This window comes from Schistocerca americana, chromosome 1 (assembly GCF_021461395.2).
Source record: "Schistocerca americana isolate TAMUIC-IGC-003095 chromosome 1, iqSchAmer2.1, whole genome shotgun sequence".
Taxonomy (NCBI): Eukaryota; Metazoa; Arthropoda; class Insecta; order Orthoptera; family Acrididae; genus Schistocerca; species Schistocerca americana.
This window is the reverse complement of record NC_060119.1, coordinates 1,069,707,129-1,069,725,016: the sequence shown is the minus strand read 5'-3', so window position 1 is coordinate 1,069,725,016 and position 17,888 is coordinate 1,069,707,129. Positions and strand designations below refer to the sequence as shown.

Here is a 17,888-nt window from a genome sequence, read left to right as displayed (position 1 = left end):
AGTGACCAACTTTGTATATTTCTTTATTTAGAGCCAGTTGCATGTTTTTTAATTACACTGAAATTTCATAAGCCTCTCCCTCTTTTCTTCATATTATTACCAATAACAATGAAAAGTCCTTATTAATAATTTATCATACAAAGCATTGAATGTATGACCAATATCCTGAAGAATTTCAGCATCAGTTGAGTAATCTTGTGTTCAGCATGCAAAAAATCCTTCAATTCTGTTTCAAATCTGCCAAAATCCTTGTATAAAGATTTTCTTCTGTAGTAGGTGCGAGTGTCGTGGTGTACTTTAAATTTGCAGAAGTCAATTTCACAACATACCAACAACATAGGTATGGGGCAGTAGTTTTGTGGATTAACATTGCTACATAACAACTTCTACCAGGACATGTCTTTGCACTTCCAGTCATTAAAAACTACTCCTGAGGTCTGTAATAAATTATGGTTAATAGTAGAGATAATTACTGCAAAGTTTGTACAAAACTTGAAAAATATCCTACTAGATAGTACGACTGACAGCATTTGGTAAACCTCCACAAGCAGTACCATTTTATGGTGGAAACACAAGATAGTAAACAATGTTTGTTAAAGCAGAAGAGAGAATTTCTTATTGAAATGAATCCCATGGTTGACTCTGTAATAGATTGTGGGCTATTGTGACAACATCTGGTTTGACTAATGTATGCCAAAAGAAACTAATAGTTACAAGTCATTGTGCAATGAATTATTTAAAAGAGTTAAGCAATTTCTGACAGCCTTCTGCAGCATATTTACTCACTAACTTACTAACTTGCTCTTAAAAAATCTAACAAAATAGTGTCTTCATCAAATCATATGAAGGACACTATGTATGTTCTCAGAAGAAAAATTATTGGATTAAAATCAAAAATAGTACTTCAGTCACCACAAGGAAACTTAATCTTATTCTCAGCCCTAATGTTTACACCACAAAGATTAACAGTAACAGCACAATTGAAACACTGACAGTCTCTTGACAGTATTTTCAAGTGAGATTAACAATACTTAACTGTCAGGTAGAAATAAGGCTATGTCTAAACATTCTTTGCTTCTCAACTTAATCCACTCCTATGGCTATGCCAATAATATTTAGACTATATTTTTCTAGAGCAACTCACTTATTTAGCTGAGATTTTATTTCCAGTGAGCTGACAAATTACAGTAGCATGGAAAGGATTCAGAGTGCTGTTGAGAATGTTATTGTGGACTAGTTAGAGAAAACATCAGAAGCTCAGTTGATTAAACATGCAATCTATTCAGATGTGTTACTCAAAATAATTATAACAGGAGTGTGTTTAATATAGCAATCAATACTTACCACCATGTACGCATCACCAATAGTCTCCACTTTATAGACGTCATATCCTCGTATGATTCGATCAAACAATGTGTAAAGATCATTTAGAAAATTTACCACCTGCAAAGACAGAATTACTGTCTGTGTTAACCATATACAAAGCTTATACAATGAAGCTTAAAAAGAAAAAGAAAAAAAGGAAAAATTCTGTATATTTACTGAACTCAGAACTGATCCCATTGACTGGCATAATCACATAGACTGAGCTGTAGGTAATTCAATGATTGGTTGAGCACAGGAAAACTGATAGGGATTCCATCAGGCCTTGGAGCTTTGTTCAATTTTAACAGTTTCAGCTGTTTCTTAACACCGCTGACACTAATACTGATTTCATTCATCTTTTCAGTGGCACAAGCATTAAATTGGGACAATACTCCTGAATTTTCCTTTGTAGAGGAACATTTGAAAATAGAATTGAGCATTTCAGCTTTTGCCTTGCTACCCGCAATCTCTGTTCCTGTCTCATTTGCTAGGGACTGGACACTAACCTTTGGTGCCATTATGAGCCTTCACATAAGACAAGAAGTTCTTTGGATTTTATGAAAGAATATTTTAAAATATTCTTCTATGGTAGTTACTGAATGCCATTTGTTTAAATAAATATCAGATGTTTTTATAAATCGTACTTGTCTACATAATGTAAGCATTAATACTTCAAAAGTGATCAACAGATGAAACACAAATAAATAAATACTAGTATGTATACTATGTAGAAGTTACTGGCTGATACTAGTTATTCTGACCCTGGTAATGTATTCTTATTTGAAGTTTTGTGTTTGTTGTGCATATACAGAATGCTGAAACCTGCATGAGATAAGTGACAGTATGTGTAACTCTTAGTTATTCACTCTCTTCCATATAAAGAGGAAAAAGGAAACTGGCTTCAAGAGAGGTCCTTGACCATTCTCCAACTTTTTAACCTCTGAAAAGCTTTAATGACTTATCATATTGTGCTCAACAGATTTGTTTTTTGTAGTCTTAAATAACATTAGTTTTAATTTCTGTTGAGATTCCCTTTCATTGAAGACAAAACGTTTTTCTCTCATTTCATGAGACTTAAATTCACTGTATCTTGTTCTTGAACTCCTTGTTAATCTGAAGCACTTGTGATTATCACAGTTCAGAAATAAAAATAAACATTAAAGTCAATGTCGGATCATACACTATCCAAAATTAGTTTTTCTCTGCTGCCTAGGAAAAATTATATACTGTGAAAGATGCAGAACAATACCCTAAGTACACTCACCTGCAAGGGTGTGCTTTCAGCTGACATAGCTGTGAAACCAACAATGTCACTGAAGTAAATGGTTACTAAATCAAAAGACTCTGGTTCCACACCAAACCCCTTGGTCAACCGTTCAGCAACTGGTCTAGTGGAAAGAAATAAAGTAATTTATAAATAATACAATATATCATAAACTATAACCAAATTTGTCACTGTAGTATTGTCAACAGGAATTTGCATTCCAATTGGTCAGTCAATGGGGAGATCCCCATATTATGAGACTAATTCACAAATTTACAAAGAAAAAATTAGTTCCTTAACAAGTCATTTTCCTTACAGAGATTGAATCTATGATGTCAAGTGCTAGCATTCACTTTTATCTTATGAAGTATTCACAGCCAAAGTGTTCACAACATGGGTCCAAATTTCACTCTCTTCATGGGAGTAGACTAGGATTTATGGCAAGCAAATGGGGATAAAAGTCTGCTGCACTGTGCTACCACCTTCTGGCATTGATGTAAACTTGTAGTTGAGTGGTAAAGGCTAGCTAGCTGTGCATGCTGTAAACCGTGCACATTGTTTTTAGATCCTTAAGTTTTTGGCCAGTAAGGCAATTACATCATGCCAGTTGTGCACGCACAAAAGTTCCTTAAAACATGCACAATTGAAGGTGTGCTCAAAACACTGATGCCAAGTTTCACACAGTCTAGAGGAACAGCAATACAGCATAGCACGGTAGATCTAATGCAGTGTATCTCATACTACCGCTTCTACATTACGTTCAATAGCATTGAAAGAAAAATAACCAATAAATCCACAGGGCATCAAAAGTTAGGGTGTTCACATGCTTTTGTGCTCTTACACAACAGCAAACAATGCAGAAAACGAATTTACAGAACTGAAAGTGAACAAGGCACCAGGCCCCAATGACATACCTAATAAATTTTGCACACAATTTGCAGTGGAATCACGCCCTTCTCCAGCTCAAATTCATCAAGAATTTGCACATACCAAACAAATCTGTATGGGTGGAAATGAATGCAGGCAGCCACTTCTCTTTATAAGAAGGGCAAAGAACAAATGCACAGAATTACAGACCAATAACTGTAATGTCTGTCTGTTGCAAGATTCTAGAGCATATTCTAAGCTCAAAATTTATGAAATTCCTGAGGGAGGAAAAAAAGTCTCAAAGAATTAGTTATGAAAACACCATTCATGTTAAAGACAGAACTCTCTTTTCACACATTACCTTGTGTTTGAGGAATAAGAGACTCTTACACCATATGTTGACATTTTATAGGAAACTGTAGACTCTGCTGCCATCTGCGGCATTTATGGAATGTGTGAGATATTTATAACTGTAATAGAGTTGTGAATAAATCTGTGTGTGTGCTGTAGTTAGTTACTGTGTTGAATTCCTTTTAAATATTAGTAAGTTGCAACATTTTAGCAATCTCAGCCCCACTGTTCCCTTTCTTTGCAGTGCACACAGAAGGGGTTGAATTTTGTAGTTTCTTCTTCTTTTTATCCTTCAGTTTTACCTTCACTTGAAAGGCAGATGCCTTGGATTCATAATTCGCTTGTGGAACATTATCTTCACATATCTTGCTTGTGGTGATGGCTCCCTCTGTCTCTTCATTTCAGAACTTAGTAAGGTGTGTAAGATTCCCTTCTTGGATCTTTTGCCTTCATGCATGGATAAACCAGTGTCTGCTAATTTCTTCTAACAAAGTACGTAGCAGTTTGAGGGCGAGCACTCTCTCATACAAACCCATATCCTCTCCCAATGCTTGTAGTGCTTGGATATGCTTATGCACTCAATGCATGTGGCTCTGAGAGCTTCTGGACTGCCTAAAGTAGAAATGCTTGAGTTCTCCAAGAAGTTAGGGTGGCTTTGGAAAAGCCTGTTCCTATCCCTGTAGTTGGATTTTAAAATCTGTGTTGTCTGCTCAAGTGTGTCAGCTGTAACAGCAATCCCATCAATCAGATACTCGGTTTCCCCATCTAGATATCTATGGGGGAATATATGCTTGTTCACAACTGACACCCCTGGGTTTTCATCTCTGGAAGCTGTGAATTGCTTTCAGAATTGAGGCTATGCTTCCATGTCACCTGACGAAGGATGCATGTTGAGAGTAGGCAACTTGATGTCTATACAGACATGTTGGCAAATTGTTGAAGTTGGTAAATGTGTGTCAGTTGTATTTTTATCCCCTGAACATGCTTCTCCTCAAAATCCTTTCACCTTTTAAGTAGTATGTTTGGATTCGCCAGTATAGTCCTTGCAGGCTTCTGTTAGGATCTCATATTCAGTGTCACTACCCAAATCTTGTATTCAGCTACAGAAAGTGCTCCACTTTTCTAGGTTTCGTTGCACACATTGCTGACAGTGTCTGAGTTCTCTGCTGGCGTAGAAATGTCACACATATTTATCTGGTCACAAAACTTGTAGTGTTCAAGTATAGTGTTGTTCACTTGTGTTGCAGTTTTGGGAGAATTGTGGTGGCTGTGTCTGTCATGGCATGTGGTTTCTGTTACTTCCATGAGGGTATGTCTGTAGTACTTATCCCCATAATGAGTGGTTGCTGTCACTAAAAGATGACACTGCTGTCCAATATTCACCATTTGTAACCCTTAGAAAAGTTCACTGTTTGCTAACAGATGGCACTATTTTCTATTAGTACAAAAAGCCCACATTGTGCTATGCAATAATACACCAACTGCACAATATTTCTCTCTCACTCAGATAAGTGATATTATATTATTATAAACAAAACTAGCAGTCAGTAATGTCTGTACTAGTCCAGTATAGCAATGCCAGGACTTATCTACATGCACTGATGTGGTGTGGCGTGATCATATTTTTGAGATTAAAGTCACTCGAAATCTTCTTGTTTAATGCAGAATTCTCATGAACATGCAGTAGTTAATCTCTTGATATACCCCCACATTTTGGTACCAAACTTTTGCTACATACTACTACTTCAAGGGATTCAACACAATAACTTCAGCACACACACACACACACATAGCTTTAGTCACAGTATCCATTACAGTTATATTACACACACCTACTGCAGAGAGTGTAACTACAGTTTTCTATAAAACACCAACAGGTGACATGGGAGTCTCCTATTCACCAGCACATTGCAAACAGCTGACAGCTTCCTAGATTTCTAAATAGCATCTGACACTATATCACATTGTTGACAGACAACTTAAATAATGACATATAGTACCCTACTTTATGGCTCAAAATAATTCTGACAGACTGAAGCCAGCCACTGGAATGGATAGTGGATGAAACTTCCTGCAAGATCAAAACTGTATGCCAGACCAGGAGTCAAACCCAGAACTTCGTCTTTTTGCAAGAAATGCTCTTACCTACTGAACTATCCAGGCATGACACATGACCCACCTTCACAGCCATACAGCTGCCAGTACCTCTCTCCTACTTTCCAAATTTAACACACTCTTTCCTGCATACCTAGTGAGACTAGTGTGTGTCAGCTCTTAACAGCTCAGTAAGTAAGAGCACTGCCTGGTCCCTTTTTTTAATAAGACCTCATCTTGAACTCATAAAAGGGCTCAACGGAAGGCTGAGTGACAACTGGCAGGAAGAAACAGCTTGGTGATGGGATAACAAAGTGACAATGGTGAGACTGCACTGGCACCCATGGAGGCAGTTGGATGAGGTACTCATTGAGGTGGAAGAGTGGGTTTACATCAGGGAGGTGTCAGAACAGAGAAAGAGAGAGACTATAGAGAGGAAAGTGTAAGTGGAAATTAATACAGTAAAGTGAGCCTGAGGATAGACTGCCAGAGACTGGAGTCTGGAGAAATGCAGGATGTGTTGTAAGCACAGTTTACATGTGTGTAATTCAGAGAAGCTGGTACTGAGGGGGAGGATCCAGATGGCATTTGCTACACTATCACAGGCAGGGCCACCTTGAACACAGTCTTAACTTTTGTGTATAGGCATGACCTCCAACCACCTATCAACATGAATGACATCTACGACTACACACATACTCACGCAAGCCACTGTACAGTTTGCGGCAGAGGATAAATTACATCAGTGTTATAGAGTTTCTTCCATATTCGATTCCCATATTGATGAGGGGCAAATGACTGTCCATATGTGTCTATATGTTCCCTAATCTCTCTCATCTTATTCTCATGATCCCTATGTGAAATATATGGTGGTGGCAGCAGGGCAGATGCACAGTCTTCCTCAGATACAAATTATCTGCTTATGCCCAACAGGGTTTCACAAGAATTAAGTTCTCTTTCTTCCTAGGATTCTGGTTCAGATTAAAGTTTCTTTTACACTTTTTATGGGCTGTACCTACCTGTTAATGATCCTAGTAGTTTGTCACTGAATTCATTTGATTCCTGTTGCCTGCCAACTTGACAAGGACTGCAAACAGTTGTAGAATATTCTAGAATGGGTCACACCAGTGTCTTGTACGGGATTTCCTTTACAGTTGCACTGCACTTTTCCAGAACATATTCAACAAACGTAAGTCTTCCATTCACCTTCACTAATAATGATATTACATGATTATCCTATTTCATATTGCTTCTAAACATCATTGCTAAACACTAATGCTCAAGATGCTCCATACAAATCTTGTAATCAGACACTATTCAGTTAATTCTCTGTTCAAGTTGTTCTTCAATTCCTTACGAGTGTCAAATGATGAAACCTTCTGTACACAACAGCATCATCATTGAACAATATTATATTGTCACTGAAACTATATGATAAATTGTTTATGTATATTGAGAAGATTAGAGGTTCTATCACACTCCCTTGGAGCACATCCAATGTTACTTTTGTTTCTGTGGAACATTTGCTACCCAGTATAACTTATTGGGTTCTACTAGTCAAATATTCTTCAAGCAAATCACATATGTGAGAAGATACTCCATATCATGCATTTTGATTACAAGTTACCAATGTTGTACAGTGCCAAATGCCCTTCAGGAATCTAAGAGATCGAATATGTAATTTCCAGTTGCACCTATCACTTTCAAGATGTAATGTATGAATAAAGCAAGATGTATTTCACATATGAGTGGTTTTTACTGTCTCTATGAAAGAAGCTTCTTTTCCTCCAGGAACATCATAATGTTTGAGCTCAGAAAACAATCTAGGATCCCGCAACAGATGGACATCAGTGATAATGGACAGTACTTTTGAACAACTGCTCTTTCAGCTTTTTTTTATAAACAGGTGGGAGCTGTGCTCTTTTCCAGTCACAAAGGACTGTTTGCTGTGCAAGAGATTTGTGATAAATATGAGTTAGAAAGAAGCTATTCTACAGTGGATTCAGTGTAAACTCTAAATGGAATTCTGTCAAGGTACCAGAAGTGGTAATACTGATATCTCTCATTTGTAAAAGTATGTGGTCAAACACTGGTATGGTCATATCCTCATGCATGAACAAATTTCTAAATGTAGGGTTCAATATTTCTGCTTTCTGTCAGCTGATTTCAATTTCAACACCAGACAGATCCACAAGAGACTGAATGGAAGGTTTCAATCTGTTCATTGATGACTGGCCACCATCAAACTATGACCAGCAGCACAGTTAGCAGCACCGTTAGCAACACAGGGGCAACACATATTGCTGTGCAGAACAATCTAAACTTCAATGGTTGCTTCATGACCCATGATATCTGGATCTCTCTCACCATACCAGCTCCTCTGAATGAGGTGAATGATAACTGTGCTAAAAACACATCCTTTGATCCCAAAATCTTCCTGGCATCATTCTTCAATAGCCCCTATCCCTCATCCACCTCCATCCCTGTCCCTATGCATTCCACTTCACCCAATTTACCTTCATTCAAAATTTTCTCTCTGCAGTCTCTCTCTTTCTACTTTTTATTTCAACAACCCTCCTAGCAACCTCTGCTTCACAGTGTGCCACAAGCAACTCCTCCTTCCTATACCAGAGAGAGGACACTGTCTGAAAGCTTAGCAATGTTTTCAGTCTAGTTTATGAGACTACCAAAAATTCAACACCTGAACTATATTTCATATCAATAACTCATTAATTCATGTTGATTATCTTTACAAAAAGAAATAGTGTATGTACACTACACATTTGCAATTACATAGTATTATTTTCAAATCAAAATTCAGCTAATTAATATAGTTCTGACATCTTAAGTGCCATTTTTACAGTTCTCCACAGTAAAACAGTTACATTCACTGTCTTTGTTAGCTCTTTCGTTCTGCCTCCCACCCCCTTTCTGATGATTAATTCATAATTTTTTACTGTTTTTACTTACGCTGGCAGCATCCTGTGTAAGAGGTCTTCAGTTTTACGCTTTTCTTCAAATAAGAGTCGTGTTCTCTCACTAACTAAGTACTCTAAATTATTAGCATGCTTTTCCATTATTTCCATCATCTGGTCCATAATATTACTGTGCCTGAACAAAGAAAACACAAAAAATGCATTTGTAATAGCACTAACGTTATTTCACATCAAATGGGGTCATTTCACATTTCAATTAAAATGAAATAATATCCACATGGAGTAAACCTTTTAATAGTTCCTAATTACTATTCATGTGAAGTGTTGTACATTCTACTAGCATACACAGACTATAAAATATGAGTGATCAGATATATATCTGCTGCCATTATCAATGGACATATATGACAACACAAATGGTCTAAAATTAAAGAGGTTACTATGATACAACAAAAAATTTCGTGAAAAGTTGATATCAATAACAAAAAAAAAGAAAGGACAGAATTTGTTAATTGATGTTAGGTACAGGAGGGCATTGGGATGCAAGTATATGTTAGACAGCAAGTTTCTCACTCCAGAGTTCAGGAAAACTAGTGTCTGGTGGGAGTATCCACATAACCCCCTTTAACCACCACCCCCTTCCCTCTCCCTTTCTGTTTTTATCATCATATTTTCATAACATATATTTATTGTTTCTTGCTATTTTCTTTTACTTTTCTTCTTCATCACCCCTCCTACCCCCCACCCTCACTCTTTTTTTCTCTAGTTCATTTTTCTTCCCCCAGTTTCTAATTCTGCTAGTCATTTCTCTTTCTTTTAATTCATTTTTACTTCTCATGCTATAGTTGCCATTATAGCCCTTGTCCACTCAAAATGTGAGTCCCTCTTTTCCTGGGATCACTTCAAAAGTAGTTTAACGTACTGTGTATGCATGGTGAACACATATGTTTCTTGTCTGTTGTGCTGTCTGTTATATATTTTTGAGATATTCTAAGGGAGACAATAACTGTACAATAAGTATACAATGCATGTCTAAATTCTCTGAAACATTTCACCAAGTAATTGGTCCCCTGTAACTCTGTTTGATGAGTTGTAATTTAGTGAAGACAATTTTTTTGTTGATATTATTGGGTACATTGAATACATATTTACTTGTGAAAGTTTTGAGAATACAATCTTATTCCTATAGTGGGTCGCCAAATACATGATTTGGATAAAAATGGGAAATTATTACAAAGAAGAAGTAGGGTACTCATATTCATTGTACCTGTATTGTCTGTAAACAAAGTATATAAAACTTTTTGAGAAAATATGTGCTTCCAGAATCACTTTTGCTGTTAGTTCAGCTTTAACACTCATCTTTCTTTCCATCTGTCTCTCCCTTCCTTATGTCCCTCATCTCCTTCCCTTCCCTGACCTCTAGTACCCTCCCATCACCCTCTGCTTCAGTTCCTTCAATGTCCCATCTCTTACGTCCAATACATATCAAATCTACTTCCTTTTCAATATGCACAATTCTTTGTTGTGAAGTCTTTATGGTAAGTTATGTAAATGTAAAAGATAGCAAATTACATTTTAAAAACAAATGTTGAATGCATTTAGGGCTGACTATAATGCACTATCTATGTGTTTCATAATAGCTTTACCTAGTTAGCTAGTTATATGTTCCATGGATCATTATGCACAATAGATTGTAATGATGTGGAATGAGTCATTTCACATTCACATTGCAAATTGATTTGTACACAAAGTTACATTCTGAACATTTCTAATAGTTAAGTAATAAAATAAATACTGCCACTGACAAAGTCATAAAACTAAGTTGCAGAATTTTTTTCAGATTCACACACATAAGTATTAGTTCTATTCTGCTCTATCAGGCAGGTTATGATCCACAACAATGTTGTAAAAATCTATGATTTATAAGAAGGAAAAGTGACATACATGCCCTCTCTCATTTTCCGCAAACGGTTTCTGATAGTTGGAAAGTCAGGTCTGTGTTCAGGATTCTCTTCCCAACAGTCTTCAATGCATTTTACTATATAATCAGTGCAATCAATGTCAGACTCATCAAGAACAGCCAAATCTGGTCGAAATGGTTTTTCTCCTTCAGATGGTACACGTTTTACTAGTTCCACTATCTCTGAAAACATATATGCTGACTTCAGCAAAACCAGAACTATTTACTTGTATTTAATCTAATGTGAACCTTTAAAACAGAAAGTAAGTACTCTAATCTGAAAATAGAAGTCTTATGATGAATTTCTTTCATTTTATTACTGCCATTTTATTTTCGGAATTCGTCAACAAGCAGTACCTTTTGGTTCATACGGGCATCCTCCATAAGGACCCCTCCGTCCGATAATTTCATAAAGAATAATAGCAAAAGCATATACATCTCCTTTTTGTGTACCACCAATAGCAGTATCATCTCTCAGAAGTTCTGGTGCTTTCCAAAAACAACCTGCAAAATATGAATTTTAAAATAAAATTTACTTCAATTTTCATTTGTTTAACAAAATTTGCGTATTATAAGGGTACTGATTTTCTGAAAATTAACAACTGTGTGCTCTGTCTCTCGTAAAAAACATGTGCACCTTTACACAAATGTTAAGCGAGAAGCTCCTGCCATTCCAAAAACTACTGTGGTTTCAAAAGACAAATAACTCTGGTTGTATAAAATGGAAACACAGTGAGTGATTAACGCAACATCATAAATAGAAATTGGTTCTACTTGAGAATAATGAACTGAAACCAAATGTAGCTTAATAACATCATATTATATGAGGCATATGTCAGGGAATAAGACAATTTTGAGACTGGATTGCAGTTATCAAGCTAACCCTTGTTTAGAATGAGTTTCCTCCATATAATACTCTTAGACGAAAGCAATTGCTCCTACATAGTAAAGGAGGACATCAGATTTATTGAATTTAGGCCACAGGTCACACATTTGTGACCTTCCATGTATGATAAATACAGCTGTCTTTACAGTTTCATATAACTATAAAAACTTCTGCCTCTGCCATCCTACTCTCTTTCACAGCTCATCTTCACCATTGTATTTCCTCATCCTTACAACAGGTGCATCCCTCTCATCCCAGCAACAGAGTGACACATCTTCTTTCTAACCTTCATTAACTACCCATTCTTCATCAAACAGGACAAGTTCCAAAAGGTAAGACAGCTCTTGTACTTTTATACATGTCCACTGTTATTACTTAGAATTTGGGATCTTGAAGGTACATACTGGCCAGCAGTTTGGTCTCCTAGTTGGAAATTCACTGTGACTGACAATTGATTGTTTTACGACTGATGTATATCATTTGAAAGACTTCATCTTCTTCTTACTAATGAATAGAGACCAGGTTATATGCATTTGCATGTTGCATATGCATTTGCATATTTGGCTCCTTTGCAATGGTTATTGCATATTTCAACTAAAAACTAGTGACACTGCATATTTTTGCTCTATGTTTACAGTATTTTAAAAATTTAGATGAGCTGTCTCTAGTTCTATCTAGTTTGATGTCTCACAGACTGACCGCGCTCTAGAACTGCGTGCAATCGCTAACCAAGAGGCCACTGCCTAGTGAAATCATTATAGAAGAGGAACAGGAACAGGCAGACAGAGACAATGCTCCTGCACCCGTGCCCCCGTTTAATCTCCCCCGCTGTCATAGTGCATGCGATGTTGGAAACAATTAAATTACACTACGCAAGCTTGTAGTTCCACGTCCATTGTTTCAGTTTAGCTTTCTATTTACTTGTACACAGCTGAATGTGTTTACAACATTTAGTGTGTAACATGTTGTGCACTATGCCGCCCGAAAAAAGAAACGTCATTTCATGGATAGCTGACCATGCTGGAACATTAACATATGACAGAATTGTTTTACATTGTTGAATTTGCAAGAAAAACAATTCATGCAAAAAAAGTTTCAAATAGACCAGCATGTCAAGACAAGTCTTCATATCGCAGGAATGCAGAAGAAAGGACAATGACAACAACTTCACACAACAGCAAGTTGCAGTAGCAGGGATTTGTCCTAAGATAACCAAAAACATCAGTTTAACATGGATCTATGTGAATCATTCATTGTTAGCAATATTCCTCTTCACAAATGTACAAACCCTATCCTCAAAGGCTTCCTGCACAAATATTGCCTAAATCAAAATATACCAGATGAATCAACATTGTGTAAAAATTACATACCAACAATTTACGTAAATGTTCTGGAAGAAATACGCAATGAACTCAAGGACAACATCAGCTGATGAAACTACAGATACTTGTGGCCGTTACATTGCAAATTTAATTGTTGGTACTTTAAAAGAAGAGCCTTCTTCTTCTTCTTATTTAGCGGCCTGCAAAGAACTTGAAAAAGTAAATCATTCTATGATCACCATATTTGTTAATGAGGATATTAGAAAAATATTTCCAGAATCTTCTGGAGATGAAAGTGTGTTTGTGTTTATTTCAGATGCTGTTCCCTATATGATCAAAGCAGGAAAGCCCTCCGAGTATTTTATCCCAATTTGATTCATGTGATGTGCTTTGCTCATGAAGTACTCCATGAGCAAAGTACATCACATGAAGTACGTTCCACATTTGGGAATGTAAATAAACAAATTTTATTCACAAAGAAAGTGTTTCTAAAGGCTCCTGCTCACATCAAGACCTACAAAGAAAAGCTACCAAATGTGTCTTTACCTCCCGAACCAGTAATAACATGTAGGGGTACGTGGGTCAAAGCTGTGTTGTTTTACAATGAACATTTCAAAGCCATTAAAAGGTAGTAAATGGCTTTGATAGTGCAGAGGCTTTGACAGTTTGCCAGTGCAAGGAAGCTTTCAATGTTTGCAGTATTCAAACAGACATTGCTGTGATAAGCACTTATTTTTCCCATATACCTGCAAGTATTAAAAAGCTTGAAACTCAGGGTTTGGCACTGAATGAATCTATTCAGTTAATGAATAAAATTATTCTAGTGAACTACTCATTGCTGGGGGTATCCCAAAGAAAACTTAAAGAAAAGTTTGAAAAACCCAGGCATTGAACCCTTGTGCCAAATTGATAATTTTATTAATGGGACAGGTGAACATTTACCAGAAACAATAAGGACCAACATAGCATCAAAATTCAAGTACTGCCCAGTTACCTACCTCAATTGATGCAGAATGGTTCTTTTCTGCTTATAAAAATTTTTTGAGTGATCAAAGACACACGAACATTTGGAACAGCACTTGGTCATTTACGTTTACAATAGTAGAAAAATGTAAAATAAATTGTAAATGATGCTTTGGTCCAATAGTATTAATTAAAAGTTAATGCTGTTCAAAAAAATTCATGATTGTATACGGTTTTTTAAATAAAATATTACGGAGTTTTTGAGCATGCCCCTCTGCATGTGATATATCTCAAAGTTGGTCCTATACGTATCGATTGTTTCACTGCGAATCACTCACATCCCATCTGCTTGTTACTGACAACAATAGCAAAGAAGGAACAATTCTTGAAACGCGGTATGCGTCCCATTTTGCAAATTTTTAAAAAATAACCCCAGAAAGGCTCCCTTCCTAACCTCTACCAGAAAGTATTCAGAAAATGACATCAGAGTTCTAAATGCACCAATTTTTCGTGTGGCCAGTGCTCTTCCTCTTATTTGATATGAACAGGTTCGACTTTGAGATATAATGAACACAGTAACTACCAAGATTTTTTATTATTTGATCTTGCGTATTTCAACATTCTTCATGCATTTTTTAAGCATTTTTCACACACATTTGCAAGTATATTTTAAGGTTTTTATGATGCATATAATCCGGTTTCTATTAATGAACCTCTTTCTTTTCTGGAAGCCAAGTATTTCAAAAGTTATCAATAGTCAAAATTATTGTTACCATTAGGATTTGAGAATGTTCAAATCTCAGTATGTAATCCTCAAAAATGCACTATAGCAGCCTCCTTATAAGCTTATTTTTTTCTGTTTCTAAAAATGAATAATTTCATCAAATCAAGCAATGCAAACTCCATGTAGGAATATCTACGATGTAGGAAAAGGTAGATTGTTGCTTACTATAAAGAAGACACATTACATTGCAGACAGGCACTATTAAAAAACACTTACACAAATCATTTGGCCACAGCATTCATCAGCAAAAGAGAAACAGAGAGACACCTGCCATTCATACACACAAGCAAGCACACCGCATGCACACATGACTGCCAACTCTGGCAGCTCATGCCCCAGACCCCAGGTTCAGGTGACTTTAGGAGGATACAAGGTGACTTAGACAAAATTTCTAGTTGGTGTGATGAATGGCAGCTAGCTCTAAATGTACAAAAATTTAAATGGCAGCTAGCTCTAGAGGTAGAAAAATGTAAGATAATGCAGATTAGTAGGAAAAACAAACCCACAATGCTTGAATACAGCATTAGCAGTGTGCTGCTTGACACAGTCATGTCAATTAAATATCTAGGCATAATGTTGCAAAGCCATATGAAATGGAATGAGCACATAAGGAGTTTAGTAGGGTAGACAGATGGTTAACTTCAGTTTATTGGAAGAATTTTAGGAAAGTCTTGTTCATCTGTAAAGAAGACTGCATACAGGATACTAGTGCAACCCATTGTTGAGTACTGTTTAGGAGTTTTTGGAATCTGCACCGGGTCGGATTAAAGAAGGGAAGGTAATGTTCTTGTCGAGGAATATTAATGAGGAAATTTAGAGAACTGGCATTTGAGGCTGACTGCAGGACAATTCTACTGCCACAAATGTACATTTCATGCAAGGACCACAATGATAACATTAGATAGATTAGGGCTCGTACAGAGACATACAGACAGCCATTTTCTCCCTCACTCTATTTGTGAGTGAAATAGGAAAGGGAATGACTAGCAGAGGTACAGGGTACCCTCTGTCACGCATCATATGGTGGCTTCTGGAGCTTGTAAGTAGGTGTAGCTGTAGATCCCTTGCAACATACTCTATCATTTTGTGTTGCATGGCTGATTCATGATTCACATTATTGATGATAATAAGCACCACAGCTGTACTTAAGGTATGTTTATTACATCACAACTAGTTTCATTCAATGAAAATCATTAGGTGATACTGAAAATACACCAACAGTTTTCGTTCATTGAATAAAACCAATTGTGACGTAATTTTTTTCTGTCATGTGGCTAGGGCCTCCCATCGGGTAGGCCATTCACCGGGTGCAAGTCTTTCAATTTGACGCCACTTCGGTGACTTGCGCATCGATGGGGATGAAATGATGATGATTAGGACAACACAACACCCAGTCCCTGAGTGGAGAAAATCTTCGACCCAGCCTGGAATCGAACCCGGGCCCTTAGGATGGACATTCTGTCGTGCTGACCACCCAGCTACTGGGGGCGGACATTGTGATGTAATAAACATACCTGAAATACAACTGTGGTGTCTCTTATTAACAATGCTTGGAAGATTACAGCCATGTGACTTACAGCCGCAGTCCTGCAGCACACCCTGAGACATCAAGTAATCATGAATTTAGGATATAAGTTCCAGTAGTAATGCAGAAATAAAGAGGCTAGTATGGGATGGACTAGCTTGAAGAGCTGCATCAAACCAGTCATCAGACTAAAAATGACAAAACTGAAATTTGTTATCTGTAGCTGCAGCTTGAAAGAATTCACTTTCATTCAAGCAACACAGAGTCAACAAAATACCCATTTGAGGACAGTTATTAAACAGTAACTTAAGCTTATCGGTCTACTTATCATCTTCTCTGTTCAACTTTCAAAATGACACACACATAGAATTTTGTTATCAATTCTCATGTGAAGACCATTAAATTTTTCCACGTTGGTTCTGTACCAAATCTATAGCAGTTAACATAGTAATAATAAACTTTTCTTCTTCTTCTTGGCCTTATTCCATGTCTCCATGGGGTCAGAATGTTAATTAGGATTTGCAATGTCAGTGACAATGGGTGGCCAGATGCCCCTCCTGATACCACCACTCCCACCAGGATGAGATGTATGTGCCATTTATCTGCATTGAATGTTATCTCATGTACAAGTATGACAATGTTTTCTAAATGGTTGAAAATCATGTAACTGAGGTGGGATTGGGTATCAGGCCTGTATTAATCTAATCAGATGTGGGAAACCACCAAGGAACCACATTCAGGCTGGCCAGCACACTGGCCCTCATCGTTAGATTGCTGGGCAGATTTCATATAGGGCTGGTATGCCTCCTCATGTTTGGAAACAGAACCTTTAACAAGTTGAGCTATTCAGGTGGTTTAATATAACAACAATAGTAATAGTAATAATAATAATGTTCCTTGACGGTTTTATTTTGATTTGACTGAAAATGTTGGATCATCCATTTAACACTCTACTTTATATGAACTGACTATGTGTACTTGAGGATGCAGCTGCAAGATGCAAAACCAGTCATTTCAAACATGATCGTTTAAAAGCCATAGTAGTTCTTCATTTATCAGTAGTGCTGACATTATTTTCAGCAGTACTAAGTGAAACAGTAACACTGTCACAGCTGTTCCAAGTGGGCCATGGATGCCAGTGGGCACAGAGTGGACCAAAGCACTGTTGCATCAGATGGAGGAACTGGCCAGTTTTCACATGGCAGACCGGAGGCCAGTGCTCGCAGGACTAATGATACAGCAAAATGGTGTACCGATCATAGTAGCGGCAGGTCAATTGTCACACCTCCTGGCTGTTCTTGTTTTGGTGTATGGGGTTAGAAGCAGTGTCTCAGCATAAGTGGGCACTGACCTGCATAAATACCCAGCATTGTCAGAAGAGGTATTCACAGTCTGGCTGCACCTACTATGAGGGAGGTCCAAACCAGCAATGGGGCAGTATGATTTTGCAAGCTGCCACCCTGAGTATTGGGCTCCACCACTGACAACCTGCCTACTGTTTCTAAATCCACTCCTGTGGTTTCGGAGTCTTGCTACTGATAGGCCACTGGAGGACACTTCAGCTGCAACCA

At 37.2% G+C, this 17,888-nt stretch overlaps 1 protein-coding gene across 1 annotated transcript in view; it reads right to left on the bottom strand.

The window, feature by feature from the left end:
• Window positions 1–17,888, bottom strand: part of LOC124617321 (receptor-type guanylate cyclase Gyc76C-like) — a 480,924-nt gene that overhangs the window by 25,147 nt on the left and 437,889 nt on the right. Inside the window, exons 14-18 of the mRNA XM_047145255.1 lie at window positions 11,195–11,341; window positions 10,822–11,020; window positions 8,912–9,052; window positions 2,630–2,753; window positions 1,345–1,443 (exon numbers count right to left, since the gene is read on the bottom strand). Of these exons, the coding sequence (XP_047001211.1) occupies window positions 1,345–1,443; window positions 2,630–2,753; window positions 8,912–9,052; window positions 10,822–11,020; window positions 11,195–11,341 (710 nt within the window). The remainder of the gene's footprint in view (window positions 1–1,344; window positions 1,444–2,629; window positions 2,754–8,911; window positions 9,053–10,821; window positions 11,021–11,194; window positions 11,342–17,888) is intronic.